We start from the raw sequence: 14,098 nt of genomic DNA on the forward strand, positions 1-14,098 counted from the left end.
CTCTACAGCCTTCAGTGGTAGAGAATTCTACAAGGTCACTATCCTTTAAAGAATTTTTCCTCGTCTCGGTCCTAAATAGTCTACTCTGTATCTTGAGACTGTCCCCTCTGGTTCTGGACTACACAACCAGGGAAAGCATCCTTTCTCTAGTCTGTCTAGTCTGTTAGAATTTTATACATTGCCATTTGATTCCCTCTCATCATTCTCAACTGTAGGAAATACCATTCCAGTCAAATTCCTGTCTCCTCATAGTGGAATCCTGCCATATCTGGTATCAGCTTAGTGAACCTCCTGTGCATTCCCTCAATGGCAAGTATATCTTTTCTTAAGTAGAGATACCAAAACTGCATGCGGTACTCCAGATGTTGACTCATCAAACCCCCTTATAACAGCAGTAAGAGATCCCTATATCTGAATGCTAATCTTCTTGCAATGAAGACTTTAATATCATTTGCTGCACCTACCTATCTACTTTTGTTGATTGGTAAATAAGAACATCCAGATCCCTTTGTACATCCACACTTGCCAATGTATCAATAATATTCTTCCTGACCTTTTTTAAAGCCTCTCAGCAGACTGATCATTTTGTTTAATACTTAATGCTTAATACATCAAGACTTAGTGGGGAACTATATTGAAAACCTGCTCCCTTACAAAGTAATGTGTAGAAAATTGTGACGTTTTTAAAAGGTTTCACCCATAAACTACTTTGTGAATGCTAATTTTAAGAGAAAGTATTTAATGGTCCCTTGAATTTGAATAGGATGGAAGATTTGGGTAGCATTTCTCGAACGTTAAATCTAAGTAGCCCAATTGTTCCCTAAGCCGTCTTGTGCCGTTTTTACACCCACCTCTTCTGAATTGTCTGATGAGCAAAATTCTAGTTTGGATTCTTTGGTCTGTGTTACCCAGTTATGATAAAGTGATACTGCAATGGACTTCAGTATTCTTGGATTTGAAAGAGGAAAAATACCACATTGTTTCCTGTTCTTGATGGCTATTCAGTGAACCCTTTGAAACAGTGCCTTACTGGTAATAGTTGAACGACCAAACTGGCTAGTCTAAGAGCATCCCCACTTCAGTTAAAATACTAACTTTGCCAGTTTTTTTTAATGATGAAATATGCACTTTTGTAAATTGATTTCAAATTTGCAGGCAATCAAGCAGCAATCGGATTCAAGCAGTTATTAACATCATGATATTGTCATTATGATGAAAGCTGTGTGTTTTATGTATATTGATTTGTTTTAAGAGTTTAAACTGTAAATGAACCACGTAAGGATATTGGTTTATTTTTGTGGAACCATGATGTTAAAATAGTGCCACCTGAAGTTTTGGTGACTGCAAGTGGTTTCAAAACTGTCTCATAATGTGTTTGTACCATGATTTTATAATAATAGATTTTGCCTCCAAGTCAAATAATATGATTGTATACATAATCTATGCCATGCATTTGCCAACAAGTGGATTAGCCCCATTTGATCAGTGACAAATTGATTTTGTGGCTTGAGCTAAGTCACCCAGGAAAGGAAAAAGTTACTTGAATGACATGGGCAGTGAATAAGTACAAATCATTTAGTTACAGAGTGAGGGAAGCAAAACTGTGTTTTCCAGTAACATGGCAGTGGAGTAGGGCTTCTGAGCCCGGGACTTGTCTGCGCAATCTGCTTTTCTTTGTGTTCTTTTCTTTTTTTTCTCTCTCTTTTGTTTCTTCTCTTATTTTACTTGCCTCTTGTTGAAGAGTTTGGTCATGGCAGAGTGAGCCCAGTGCAGACTCAAGTGGTCCCAGCGCAAGTTCATGGTGGCAGTGGAGGCAAATTTGGTCCCAGTACTAGAGCCAGCAGCATCGGCAGTGGCTGCATGGGTGAGGTGGGCCCAAAGCGGACTCATGGTAGCAGCAGAATAGTGTTTGGGCCAGTGCGGTGGCAAGGTCCAGCGAGGGCTTCGTTGGAGGCAAGATAGTGCCAAAGAGTGGCGATTTTTCTTTCGGCAGTGGCGGCACAGTGAAAGGGACTCGTGCCTGGCCACCAGGCCCATGGCCTATGGCAGAGCCCTCAACAAGAAAGGCTGTAAAGTTGAACTATTTTTCTGCCTTTATAATCTGCTTTGATTACTTTTCTGTGTTTTAAGATAATGCCGAGAGTGGTGACACTGTATAACAATTTTTACTGTATTTTGTTACAAAATACACGTGACGAGAAATAAATCAAATGCTGTTCTGTGCTATTTTGTGTGGTTTAAGTAGCTTCATCTGTGGGCTGCCATGGAACATACGACTTCTTTTAGAAGAATAGTCCCTGCCATGGATGAAAATATGAAAAGAAAATTGTATCCAAACAAATTCTGTGAAATGCAAAACACTAGTCAGTATAACAAGCCGTTACTTTGCCCATGAATGAGGAAGAGTCCCAAGTTCATTACTGGTTAAATAATTGATCTCAGCCAAGACAGCAGTAATTGTGTTTTCAATTGACCACAATGATCCTGGATTAAGGAGTGAAAAATTCCTGCTTCTGAAATGTCAAGTGACCATTGCCATTAGCGCTCACGTGCGGATCTGTGTCTCCCGAGATGAAGTAGCGTGCCACTACGTGAGATTGCCTTTGGGCAAGCAAGTACACCTGTATAATTCTGAACCAGCAGGGGGAAAAGTTTGCAGGAGAAATGTTAAACGTTAATCGAAAGCATTCTGCATTTTTACAATTCATTTGAATACTTTTTATTAATGTATGGGTTAACAACTGTATGGTTAATGTCCTGGACTTTAATTATATGTTGATAAAGTTAATCTGTGTAAAGAGTTATCTGGAATGTTAAATATTATTTGCAATCAGAATTAACTTGAGTATTTTAATACAAGTTGTTTGTTAGTTTTGTTTTGTTTTTCAGTGGAAGAAATACTGGTTTGTACTGACTGACCATAGTCTGCGTTACTACAAGGACTCAATTGCTGAGGACGTAAGCATTATATTTGGAAATTATTCAGAAACCAGTTAAATTTTGCCTACAACCCTGAGCTATATTTCGGAGCTCTTACGTGTTATGTTGATTGCCCTTTCTGTGAGAACCTGTGCAGAAAAATAAAGAGCTAAAGCCTCACTGCAGAAATAGATATTAAGCATAGTTTTAGGTTTTGGTGATGCTGTAAACAGATCTATACTGCATCAGGCCCCACCTTTTTACAAATATCCAGAATCTTATTTCCATTGAAGTTCAGCTACAATGTTGACTATCATTTGAATCAGCTATAGTAACGATTATTTGTTAAATTCTTTCTGAAGCTTCTTCCTAATTAATTGGTGTCCAGTTGAAAGTAATCTGGGAAAAAGATATTCTTGATATTAGTTTCCTGCTTAACTCTCCTTTAGAGTTAAAGTCAGAATTATGATTGACACGCCTTTACCACTAAATCTGTGTCTCAGTTATCTGCACTTATTGACACTACAATAGATCCATTTTGTTCCTAAGCAATGGGAAATACATTTTGCTGTGACACCATTTTATGCAATCCATATCAACAGCAGCTAAGGGCAGAAGAGCCAGCAATAGTCTGAAGTACAGTGACCCATTTTCCAACTCTTGAAGAGATCTGCTTTTGGCCACCTCTGACCTCTTATCTGTCCCCAGTTTTCCATTTTTCTACAATTTGAGGATATACCTTTAGCCACTTACGCTGTAAGCTGTAGACTCTTCCCTAAGCCACTGCACTTCTCTTCCATTAAAATTATTTTTAAAATGTACTACTTGTATAGCTCTGAATCCATTTTTGTATTATACACTCCTGTGAAGACCTTGGAACGTTTTACCATATTGAAAATGTTATACAAAACAAGTTGATTTTATTATGCTGTACCAGTACAGCTGCTTTCATACTAAATCTAGAAGGATTAAGTGAAAAGATGAGTTTATTTTCTTTTCATTCCCTGCTTGAACTTTTCGGACCCATCCTAATTGAACTTATTTCAATGCCATATTTTACTGGCTAATTTTATTATGCTGAATTACTGTACCTACCAGAAACTGAAACACCAGTTTTTCTTTTTCTCTTCAGAAGCATGAAACCCAAAACATTTTTACTAAATTTACTAAAATACTTACTGTATTGGAAATCTAAATTAAGAAAGGAAATTGCAAGAAATGCATACAAGGGTTCTGCAAGATTTGTGATGAGAGAATGAAAACAAGCATTTCAGGTTGGCATTTCATCAGAACTGGAAGACTTTTAGCGATGAACACTTTAGGCACATGCACAGCTTGTGAAGAACAAAAGGCCTGTGACAGAGAGAATTGAATGCTTGGTAGTCCCCTATCAGTATATGGGATTTGAGACCCTTTCCTTCTGCCGGGTTTCCAGGTAGTGGGAATTCCTTGTAAAATTTTTGGTACCATTCCTCTCTGTTCCACCTTTTACATATTTGTCTTTTAGACCCATCTTTGTTTCTATGTTTGTTGCATTGCATTCTCCCTTTGTCTTATATCATCTCTTTTGGTAGTTAAACACTTGTGTCCTGCATGTTATTGCATGATTACCCTCTTTGATCTTTTGCCTTTCATTGACTTCATATTTGCTGAAAGCCGTTCACCCTAATGTTTTCATTCCTCAAGAAAGGTGTGTTCTAAATCACTGGGTCAAATTTGTGGAACATGGTTAAGCTTTGTCTGTACCATTCAGCTCCAAACTTCTGTGCTGTAACTTGCTGAAAATGCAAGCCAATGATTGTCGTGAAGGCAACAAAAAATCTGGTCACTGAATGACAGGACCAGCAATCTATTGATTTTTTTTGTATTAATGCTGAACAATTTTCCCGTAGACATGCTGTATGATCATGGTGCAACCGGATCTAATGTTTTACTCTAGCCTGTTTCTAAATTGGCTGAAATATATCAAAGGATCTTTCAGCAGTGCCATTTCTTTTTCATATTTACCCTTGGAACTGGAGGTGAACAGATATTTGACTGCAGCTGTTAGTGTACAAAGGGATGCTGTCTCGTTTTCCCAAAGGCAGCATCAACTTTGTATTACACTGTTTAAAATAGCATTTAATTAATTTGTTGGAACTGAAAATGGATTCTAAAATCAAATTGCAGTTGTTAAAACCTACAAGCACTATGGTAGCTTAGCAGCAACTGCTCTGACTTGGGTATGCATGATCATTTAGAGCTTTATTGTAGTGGTTAAGTTAGCATTATGCCAGTCAGTTCTTGGCAAAGGTATTTGGTGCCTCAAGCTGATTTCTAATCTGAAGATTTTCCTTTTCTTTGTGTAAATTTCCATGTATTAATATATCAGAATAAGGCTTATTTTGGATTTTTGTATTGACTATGACATGCTTAATGGGCAGAAAATGTACTTAACTTATTGTGGATGACACTTTAGAGCTGTCTTAATTTAGAAAATCGGTATTTTCTGTCTTCCCTTATAGCTACAAACTTATGCTGAGGTATAGTCCCATTCGGATGTTGACAGAACTTTTGACATTTTGTTCAGTAAGGAGTAATTTCACTTCAGAGGAGGGGCACCAGCAGGTTGTTTGATAGTATGGCCATCAAAGCCCTACTCCAACTGTACCCACCTTTCTAGCACAGGCAACATGGTTACAATTAGGTGGAAGATGCCTAGCTGACTATATATTTAAAATTTGTTTAGTGTTGTGTTGATAGTGTCACAAATGTTGAGAGATTTTGAAAGTATTTCTGAATTTCTTGAATAAGAAAACTTCCATTTATGAACTCCAATCTGGTTTATTAAACAAAGTGTATGCGGCGTGCCATGAGCAATTTCCTATCCTCTTCCAAAGTTGACTGGTGAATTGGCTTTGTGTGTCTAAAGCCAAGAAAGAATGCCGTTTATTGTATAGTTTGAGTTCAAATGTATATTTTTTTAATTCTCTTGACCAGTCTCTCGTGTGCAATTTATCTATTTGATGACCTGGCATGATTGTTATTGCAAGGTTTTCTAATAACAACTTATTGCAATTGTATCCCAACTTCAATGCAGTACATTGTCCCCTGGTGCTTCACAGAAACACCTGATATCTAAAAGTGAACCAAAGCAAGAGATATTATGCATAATGACTAAAGGTTTGGCAATGAGCTGTTTTAAAGGGAGAGTGGGAGGCAAGGATGTTAATTGTGGGCTTAGAATTTAGGTTACAGCTGATAAAGATATTACTCCACTAGCGGAAAGGGGAATTGGAGAAATGAAGAACCCTGTGAGGTTCTATCAAAATATGAAGACTGCTTAAAAGCAACTTTGAAGCAAAATAATACAAGCTTGTATAAGTAGAGGCAGCTCATCAAGATAAAGTGCAGTGATAAATCATCCATTATGGCACCTACGACAAGGCTCATCAAATGGCTAGTATTTGAGATGCATGGTTCAATTGGACTTTAATTCCAGCAAAAAATATCTCATTAGTTATCAAGAAATTTAATGCAGAAAATGTGAGATTTCAGCAGAATTTTGACAATATGGAAGCTGGAGGGTGAGGCCAAGAAGGATTTGAACATGAGAATGAGAATTTTAAAAATCAGGATGTTGTCCTGTGTAAATTGCAGAATGAGACTTGGTGTTCGTTCGAATATGGACAACAGAGTTATGGATGACTGCAATTTATTGACTAGTTTCCTAGCTTCCACCCCCCAGGAAAGCATTGGGACAGTAGAGTCTGGAGGAAACATGAATGTTGAGGGTTTCAGCAACAAATAAGAAACAACAAGTGATGCTGTATCGATGGAAGTAGATGGTCTTTGTAATGGAGAACATGGCATTTTCGTACAAGATCAAGAAGGATAATCTGGTTTAGCTTTGATTAGAAACTCGCACATAACTGGAAAATTATCTAGCACAATTTTAGCTTTACATTGTTGAGCCAAAGCGCTTTTGTGTATTTGGTTCCTTTATATCTTCTAAAATGAAAATCTGCTGTTAATTTCTGATTCACCACACGTTGTCAAATTAATTAACCTGTTTTGTTTTCTCACCATCTGCCACAGGCATCAGATTTGGATGGTGAAATTGATTTATCTACTTGCTATAATGTAACCGAATATCAGGTCCAGCGCAACTATGGCTTCCAAATTCATGTAAGTTGATGAGTTTAAAATGACACTGAAAATTCCCTCTGACGTGATATGTACTCAGCGGTGTTGTCTTCCTTCTGCAACGTCTGAGATATTACTTGTGACTTTCACTAATATTTCTAATTAAGTCTGTAACATATCTTCACTGTAATTTGCTTTTTCATATATGATCGAATTATAGAATGATACAGCAGGGAAGTAAATAATTGGACTTATCACGTCTGCACTTTGAAAGAGCAATCCAACTAGCCTATCTCTTGTCCTACCCTGTTGCCATGGAAACCTTTTCTCTTTCAGGTGTTTATTCAATTTTTTTAGAAAGGAAAATATAGCGAATGCTGGACATCTGAAACACAGAAAATGCTGGAGAAACTCAGGTGTGGCAGCATCTGTGGAGAGAGAAACAATTACGATTTAGAGTCTGTTGTGACTCTTCAGCAGCAGTTAACATTGAATCCAGTACGACTTTTCAAAGAAATTGACTTCTGAAGGGGAGTCATACTGAACTCAAAATCCTAACTCTGTCTACAGATGCTGCCATACCTGAATTTCTTCAGCACTTCCTGTTTGTCTATCCAATTCCCTTTTTGAAAGCTATTTTGCCATTCACTGTTGTTTTATTGTCCATAGACATAGTCAGCCATTTGTTGAGACTGAAATAGAATTCCTTTTAACCTTCCACTCACCTGTAATACTATTTTGTTGCTATTTGATCTAATCTTTTCTTGCATTACTTTTATCAAATTTCCTTAGATCAATCTGATATTATGCTGAGAGTTATGACAGTGTGAGACTAGCTTCTTGCATGATGTGATACTAAAGCCATATAAGCCATTCTGGGCTTTGGAATTAACAGTTAGCTGATCTCATCTTCACATAAAATTACATACAAGTTTGAGTTGTACAGTTGATTCAATCCAACTAATCTGTGCTGGTATTTAGTCCATGGAGTCTCCGCACGTTCATATCTTATGGTTGTGCTTGGAATGTGGATTTTACTTCAAACTTCCATTTTAGGGCAGCTAGATAGAGAAAGAAACAGAAGAATTTGCCAATAGGGTGAAATGGATCACAGTCAGAGGGCATTTCATGTGAAGAAAGACATTGGAAGAGAACAATTCAACTGGCCTATTTGTGCTGTAAATTCTGTACAATTTGTTATAATCTGCTACCACCACCCATTCAGGCAGTGCATTCCAGATCATCACAATTCGCTGTAAAGAAATTTTCTCGCTTCTGCTGTTTCTACCATTTATCTTAAAGACTCATTCTCTGGTTACTGACTGTTCGGTGACTGGCAAAAACTTTTCCAATTTATTCCATCGATAGCATTCAAAATTTTGAGCATCTATTAAATATCCTATCCTTCTAAGGAGAACAGCCCCAGCTTCCCTTGACTCTTAACATATTAAGTCAATTTCTAGTAAATTTTTGCCAATCCTTTTGCAGGTGTTGACATTTTTTTTTCCAAGTGTCATGCCAGAATTAGACACTGTATTCCAGCTGAGACTGAGTGTTTTTTAAGGCTTCATGTAAATTCTGTGTTTTTGTACTCTGTCCTGGATTTTTCAAAGTGTTGCAGAGCTCTTTAAAAATGATGGTCAGGTCCTGACTCTGGAATTCATGTGCATGGTTGACGTGAGGTTGTTGATGATGACTGAGCATTAACTGGGTTTAAAATATAACCAAACAATTGGTACAAAGTCACAGAGAACCCAGGCTGGTCTTTTCAATAGCCTGCTACGACATTTGGCCCCCTCTGTGGCTGCTTTTGATCTTCCTACAAGGCTGCAGGTAAAATTCCATAGCAATCCCCCACAGTGGGGTCAGCACTATCTAAGGCCCTTTGTATCTATGTAGAAGTCCATTGAAAACATTAGTTTGCATCATGGCCCATCATTGATTAATGGACAGAAGCATTGCTCCAGCTTTCCCGCCCCTATCAGAGCTGAATAAGATGCAAGCAACTTCATTTGTAATGAGGCGAATGCTTGTACAAAACAGGTTTAAAATATTTCTGCTCTGGATTAAATAGCACTCACTAGTTGTAATTTTCTCACTGGAAGTTGACTGCCCTCTTGCCTTTCTACTCCTCAGTAGGTCACTCTGTCAAGAGTATGTGACTTAAAGTACAATTTGTGAATCAGGTTTACTTAAAAATGTCTTCATGTCAATAAATGAGGAATAGAGCAGGAGAAACCTAGCAGGTTTGGCATCATCAGTGGAGAGAGAAAAACAGAGTTAACATTTCAAGATGCATGACTGTCAGGAGTTGAGTCATGATCTTTAAACTTGGTTTTGTGGAAGAGTTGTATTTGACTTGAAATGTTAGCTGCTTCTGTCTCCTCGGATGCTGCCATACCTGCTTAGTTTATCCAACACTTTACAGATTGTGGAGATCTGAAATCAAAACAATATTTTCCTTTTTTTTTTAAAAGGAATTAAGTAGGTTCCTCTAGATTGCAACATTTTCACTCTTACAAGTTTATATTGCAGCAATACATTTATCTCTTCATTTTACAAGTAATAAACATGAAACTTCACTAACCTTCCAAGTGACACAAACTTGATTCAGTATCTGTAATAAGCAGTTTCATACAATAGACTAAATCCCTCAGGAAGTCTTCCCTTGCAGACCTCTGCATGGCTGTAGTGCTGTAAAACAGGTGAACTGCTGAACTGGTCAAAAGCTGCCAAGGTTGTTTTTAAACTGGATGTAGAGTTGTGTTCATGACCACCCCTCCGAAAAGCACCAATTGAACAATGCCTTATATAGCTCAGGTTGTACAAGCTCTGAAAATTGCTGCTTGTTTGTCAAATGATACAGTGAGATTTCACTCCCTAGGACTAGCAGTTAGCTCTGGTTCTGTAAGTAAGTTTCTTAAACAGCTTTCTGGCCTACCTCTGTTTGAAGAGCCACTGATACTCTCTGATAACTTGCATAATCTTGCATAATTGATACCTGACAACCTTGAATAGATTGATGCAGAAAAAACTAATTCCTAGTCATTACGGATAATGCAAATGCTAATATCTCATCTTACAGACCCAGGAAGCTTTGTTTACCCTTTCTGCAATGACTGCTGGCATCCGACGCAATTGGATGCAGGCATTGATGAAAAATATCCGACCTTCAAAAGCGCCAGATGTTGCCAGGTAATATTGTGCTGTACCAAAACTCTTTCTTACTCATGCTGTTACTTGGTACACAGATTCCAAAATGGTTCATTGCGGTAAGTGCATTATAATTGAGCTATTTAGGAATATTGTGTCTGAGTTTGAACTGATATTATAATCTCCAAATAGATTTGTTGTTATCTTTACATACTGTTGTATGTTTTAGGAACTTTCTGCATGTGAGAGATTTGCATTGTGGAAGCACCATGAACTGAAGTAAACGTTATTACATGTATCTTACTTTTGTTTAAAGTATTTCAGTCTTTTGATTTTGTTCTGTTAGCTTACCAGAAGAACAATGTGCTGTGATGCTCCCAGATACTACTCCACATTATGATAGCAAATCAGATTCTCCATCTTCTGAAGCTTCTTCTGTGGATAAAGAGACAGGGCAGAGAAAAAGCCGAGCACGTGAAAGGAGGAGAGAGGGCAGGTCAAAAACTTTTGACTGGGCAGAATTCAGGCCAATAGCACAAGCAATAGCACAAGAAAGAGCAGCAAAAGCAGATTCATGTGACAGTCATTCGGAAAGATTTGGTTCATCTTCATCAGACCTGAATGACTGGGAACGGACTAAACGGCGCGAGGAACGTAGAAAAAGATATGAGGCTGTGACTGGAACAGTAGGCTCGAGTTCAGGTGATGCAAACAGGATGGAATTTGAATCATCAAGTTCCTCGCCATTGCTGGATCGGAGGCAAAAGATGCACGATGAAATTGAAGAGCACTGGCAGCAGGTAGAACGCACGCCCATAAGGGAAGAACGGCGGGTACCACTGGCAACAGTACTGGCAAGTTCACAAACATCACAGATTGATAAGCTACTGGAAACCCATACAAAGGAGGTAGGCAAAAATACATAATTCGTTTTCATATAAAACGATCAGTATGATTTAAGTATCAAATCTAAAATAGATGTGTTTGGTCACTCTTGGACTTTGAGTCACCCAAGCCCAGCAATCAGTGGCACAGTGGAGTATGTGGAAGCGTACAAAATGCCAGAGCTAAAGGAATTAAGGATTTGGTAGGAAAAATGATTGTACTGCTGCAGAGGGATGCAGAGCTGGAGATCTGCAAGCTCTTAAAGTAATTTCAACAGAATGAATATTTTAAATTCAATACAGTGGTGGAGGGCAGGACCTGTTTCAATTCAATGAGGGTGAGTTTGATCCAGGTGACCAACTGTCCCAGATTTTCTATGGAAAAGGGTCATCGGACTCGAAACATGGGCAGCACAGTGGCTTAGTGGTTAGCACTGCTGCCTCTGGCGCCAGGAATCTGAGTACTCCGGTTTCCTCCCACAGTCCGAAGATGTTCAGGCTAGGTGGATTGGCCATGCTAAGTTGCCCGTAGTGTTCAGGGATGTGTAGATTAGGTGGGTTATAGGGGCATGGGGTCTGGGTGAGATGTCTGAGAGTCAGTGTGGACTTGTTGGGCCGAAGGGCCTGTTTCATGCTGTAGGGATTCTATGATTAACTCCGCTTTCTCTCCATTGATGCTGCCAGGCCCACCGAGTTCCTCCAGCAATTCTGTTTCTATTCCTGAATTTCTGGGACTGTCCCACAGTCTTGTAATTTGGTTTCCTGTGTCAGATTTTTTAAAACTTCATGCATGCACACAGTTGGGTCATATGTTTCAGGCCAGAATCCCTCAGGTTGGTGTGAGGGTAGGAGGGGGCAGGCCAGCATAGTTGCCACCAACTTTACAACTCCGACATCCACACCCCCCATCTCTCAACCTTCATAATCAGCCACTCAATTAACCTTGTGAGCACCATAACACCTTCCCTGCTCCTATGGCAGAAGGTCCCTTGTTTTCTTCTTGACCTAGACATGCTGAGAGTCGAGGACACTTGGGACTGGTGTGGCATAGAATATGGAGTTTTGGGTGAGCTGATAGATACAGAGGATCAAGAATGGGAGATGAGCAAAAGAGCATTGAAATGGTTTAGACTGCAGATGGAAGAGGCCGTAGTGATAGGGTGGGTGAAGTAACAGATGAAAATATCCAGCCTTTTTCATTGCAAGAATGTGAGATTGGAGGCTTAATTTAGTGTCAAATAAAACTGATAATATGATCAGTTTGGTTCAAGTTGAGACAGTGAGCATTGAGAAATACAACTCAATGCGCAAGGTATTTGTGGTAGGATTGAAATTTATGAAGGAGGCCATAACTTGCAAGGAATGGCAAACAGTGTGGGAAAAGAAGTGTGCCCAGCTTCTCGATGTCTGCACCAAGTTTGCTTAGAGCTGTATTAAAATGAAATGCACAGCAGTTTGTTATAATTTGCTATGGATAAAAGAGACACCAGTTACGTTATCCTTGCATCATTGTACTTTTTAAATTTTCACCTATATGATCCTTCCTCGTAATAATCATGTTACCTAAGACTGTAGTTTGTATTGTATCGTATAAAACATGCCTGGTACTGAGTTGAAGGCAATGGTTCTAGCATCAAGGTTTTACTCTTTTTCATTTGACAGCTCTGTTGAGTCCCCACTTTGTAACTTACCACCAGCTGCTTCTGACCCTAAATTACAAAATTTATTGAAAGGAGTTCTGCAGGCAACGATAGTGATTCAGTTTCATTTCTCCAAGTGGGCTGTGGATTCAAGTTGCCACTTGAGCAATTAATGCCTAGTTTGCTTTCCTAGCCACATAGCTAAAATATGTCACTTGTGAAGAATAACTTGTCGGTCCCGTCCGGGTTTTGTTTGTCTCACATCCCAAGCACCAGTTAAATTCATGTGGCATGTTGGCTAGTGAGGAAGCAAAAGTTTTTTTTTAAAAAAAATCCATTGTTAATGGCAGAAGTCAAACAGTGAAAAACTTAATTTACTGTTAGAAATCAAGATTTCAATGGACAATGCTTTATTTATTATCTTGCCTTGTATCTGAATATGTCTTCCATATTTAACAATGTAAAAACTAAAATGTGGAGCGAAGAGCTAATCTGGTGCAAGATTGACAGTGAACATTTACTAAAAAGACATGCAAAATATTTTCCACATACACCTGCTAACTGCAATAAGAGGAGAAATGCCACTCAATTATCAGGGTTAATTACAAATCAAATTATCAGCAACATATGCATTCATGCAAAAATAAACTATAATTTTGGCACTTTAAACTGTTTTAAGGCAACAGTCATGAAGCCTTTTTCAATTATTGAATCCTTTATCCAAACTGAAACTTGGGTTTAAAAAAAAAAGTCCTCAGTTTAATTGCAGTATGGTGTTCCACTTCACCAATCTGAATTAGAAAAGGGTTGGACTGAATCAACCTTTTATTAGGATTTTCATGTCTGTCTACAAAATGGATTCTTGAAAGAACAAATAAAATACTTTTGTGACATTAATTCATGAAATTAAGTTGTTTATGTCATATTGTTGGTAATGAGATAGTGGTTACTTTTTGACATATCCAGACTGGATCAACAAGTGTAGGCAAGTCCTGAGTTGTCATCCCTCTCAACTTATTTATGTTCTACATTCACATTTTCTATGAATCTGACAAGTAAGCAAATGATTCCTGGTTAGAGACAAAAAAAAATGCAGATGCTGGAATCCAAGGTAGACAAACATGAGGCAGGAAGAAAGGAGTAGTCAACGATTTGGGTATTACCCTTCTTCAGGACTGGATGAGGAGGTAGGAGGAGCTGCAAATAAAAGGGTGGGGGGAAAGGAATGGAGGCAGATAAGGTGGTGTTCTTCAAATTTGCGTTCCAAGTCGCTGCAACACTGGAGGAGGCCGAGGATGGACGTGTTGGATGGGGAAGTGGGATGGGGAGTTGAAATGGGCACCGATCAAGGAGTTAGGTTGGCCGTTATGTGCCAGG

At 38.6% G+C, this 14,098-nt stretch overlaps 1 protein-coding gene across 4 annotated transcripts in view; it reads left to right on the forward strand.

Moving 5' to 3' along the window:
* The window catches only part of LOC109915688 (COP1-interactive protein 1-like), a 343,206-nt gene that overhangs the window by 261,369 nt on the left and 67,739 nt on the right, over window positions 1-14,098 (forward strand). For all 4 annotated transcript variants that reach the window (XM_048610817.1, XM_048610815.1, XM_048610818.1 and 1 more), the window contains 4 exons: window positions 2,890-2,958; window positions 6,997-7,086; window positions 10,130-10,239; window positions 10,544-11,105. In XM_048610817.1, coding sequence (XP_048466774.1) covers window positions 2,890-2,958; window positions 6,997-7,086; window positions 10,130-10,239; window positions 10,544-11,105 — 831 coding nt within the window. The remainder of the gene's footprint in view (window positions 1-2,889; window positions 2,959-6,996; window positions 7,087-10,129; window positions 10,240-10,543; window positions 11,106-14,098) is intronic.

Source organism: Rhincodon typus, chromosome 23, assembly GCF_021869965.1.
Source record: "Rhincodon typus isolate 14 chromosome 23, sRhiTyp1.1, whole genome shotgun sequence".
NCBI lineage: Eukaryota > Metazoa > Chordata > Chondrichthyes > Orectolobiformes > Rhincodontidae > Rhincodon > Rhincodon typus.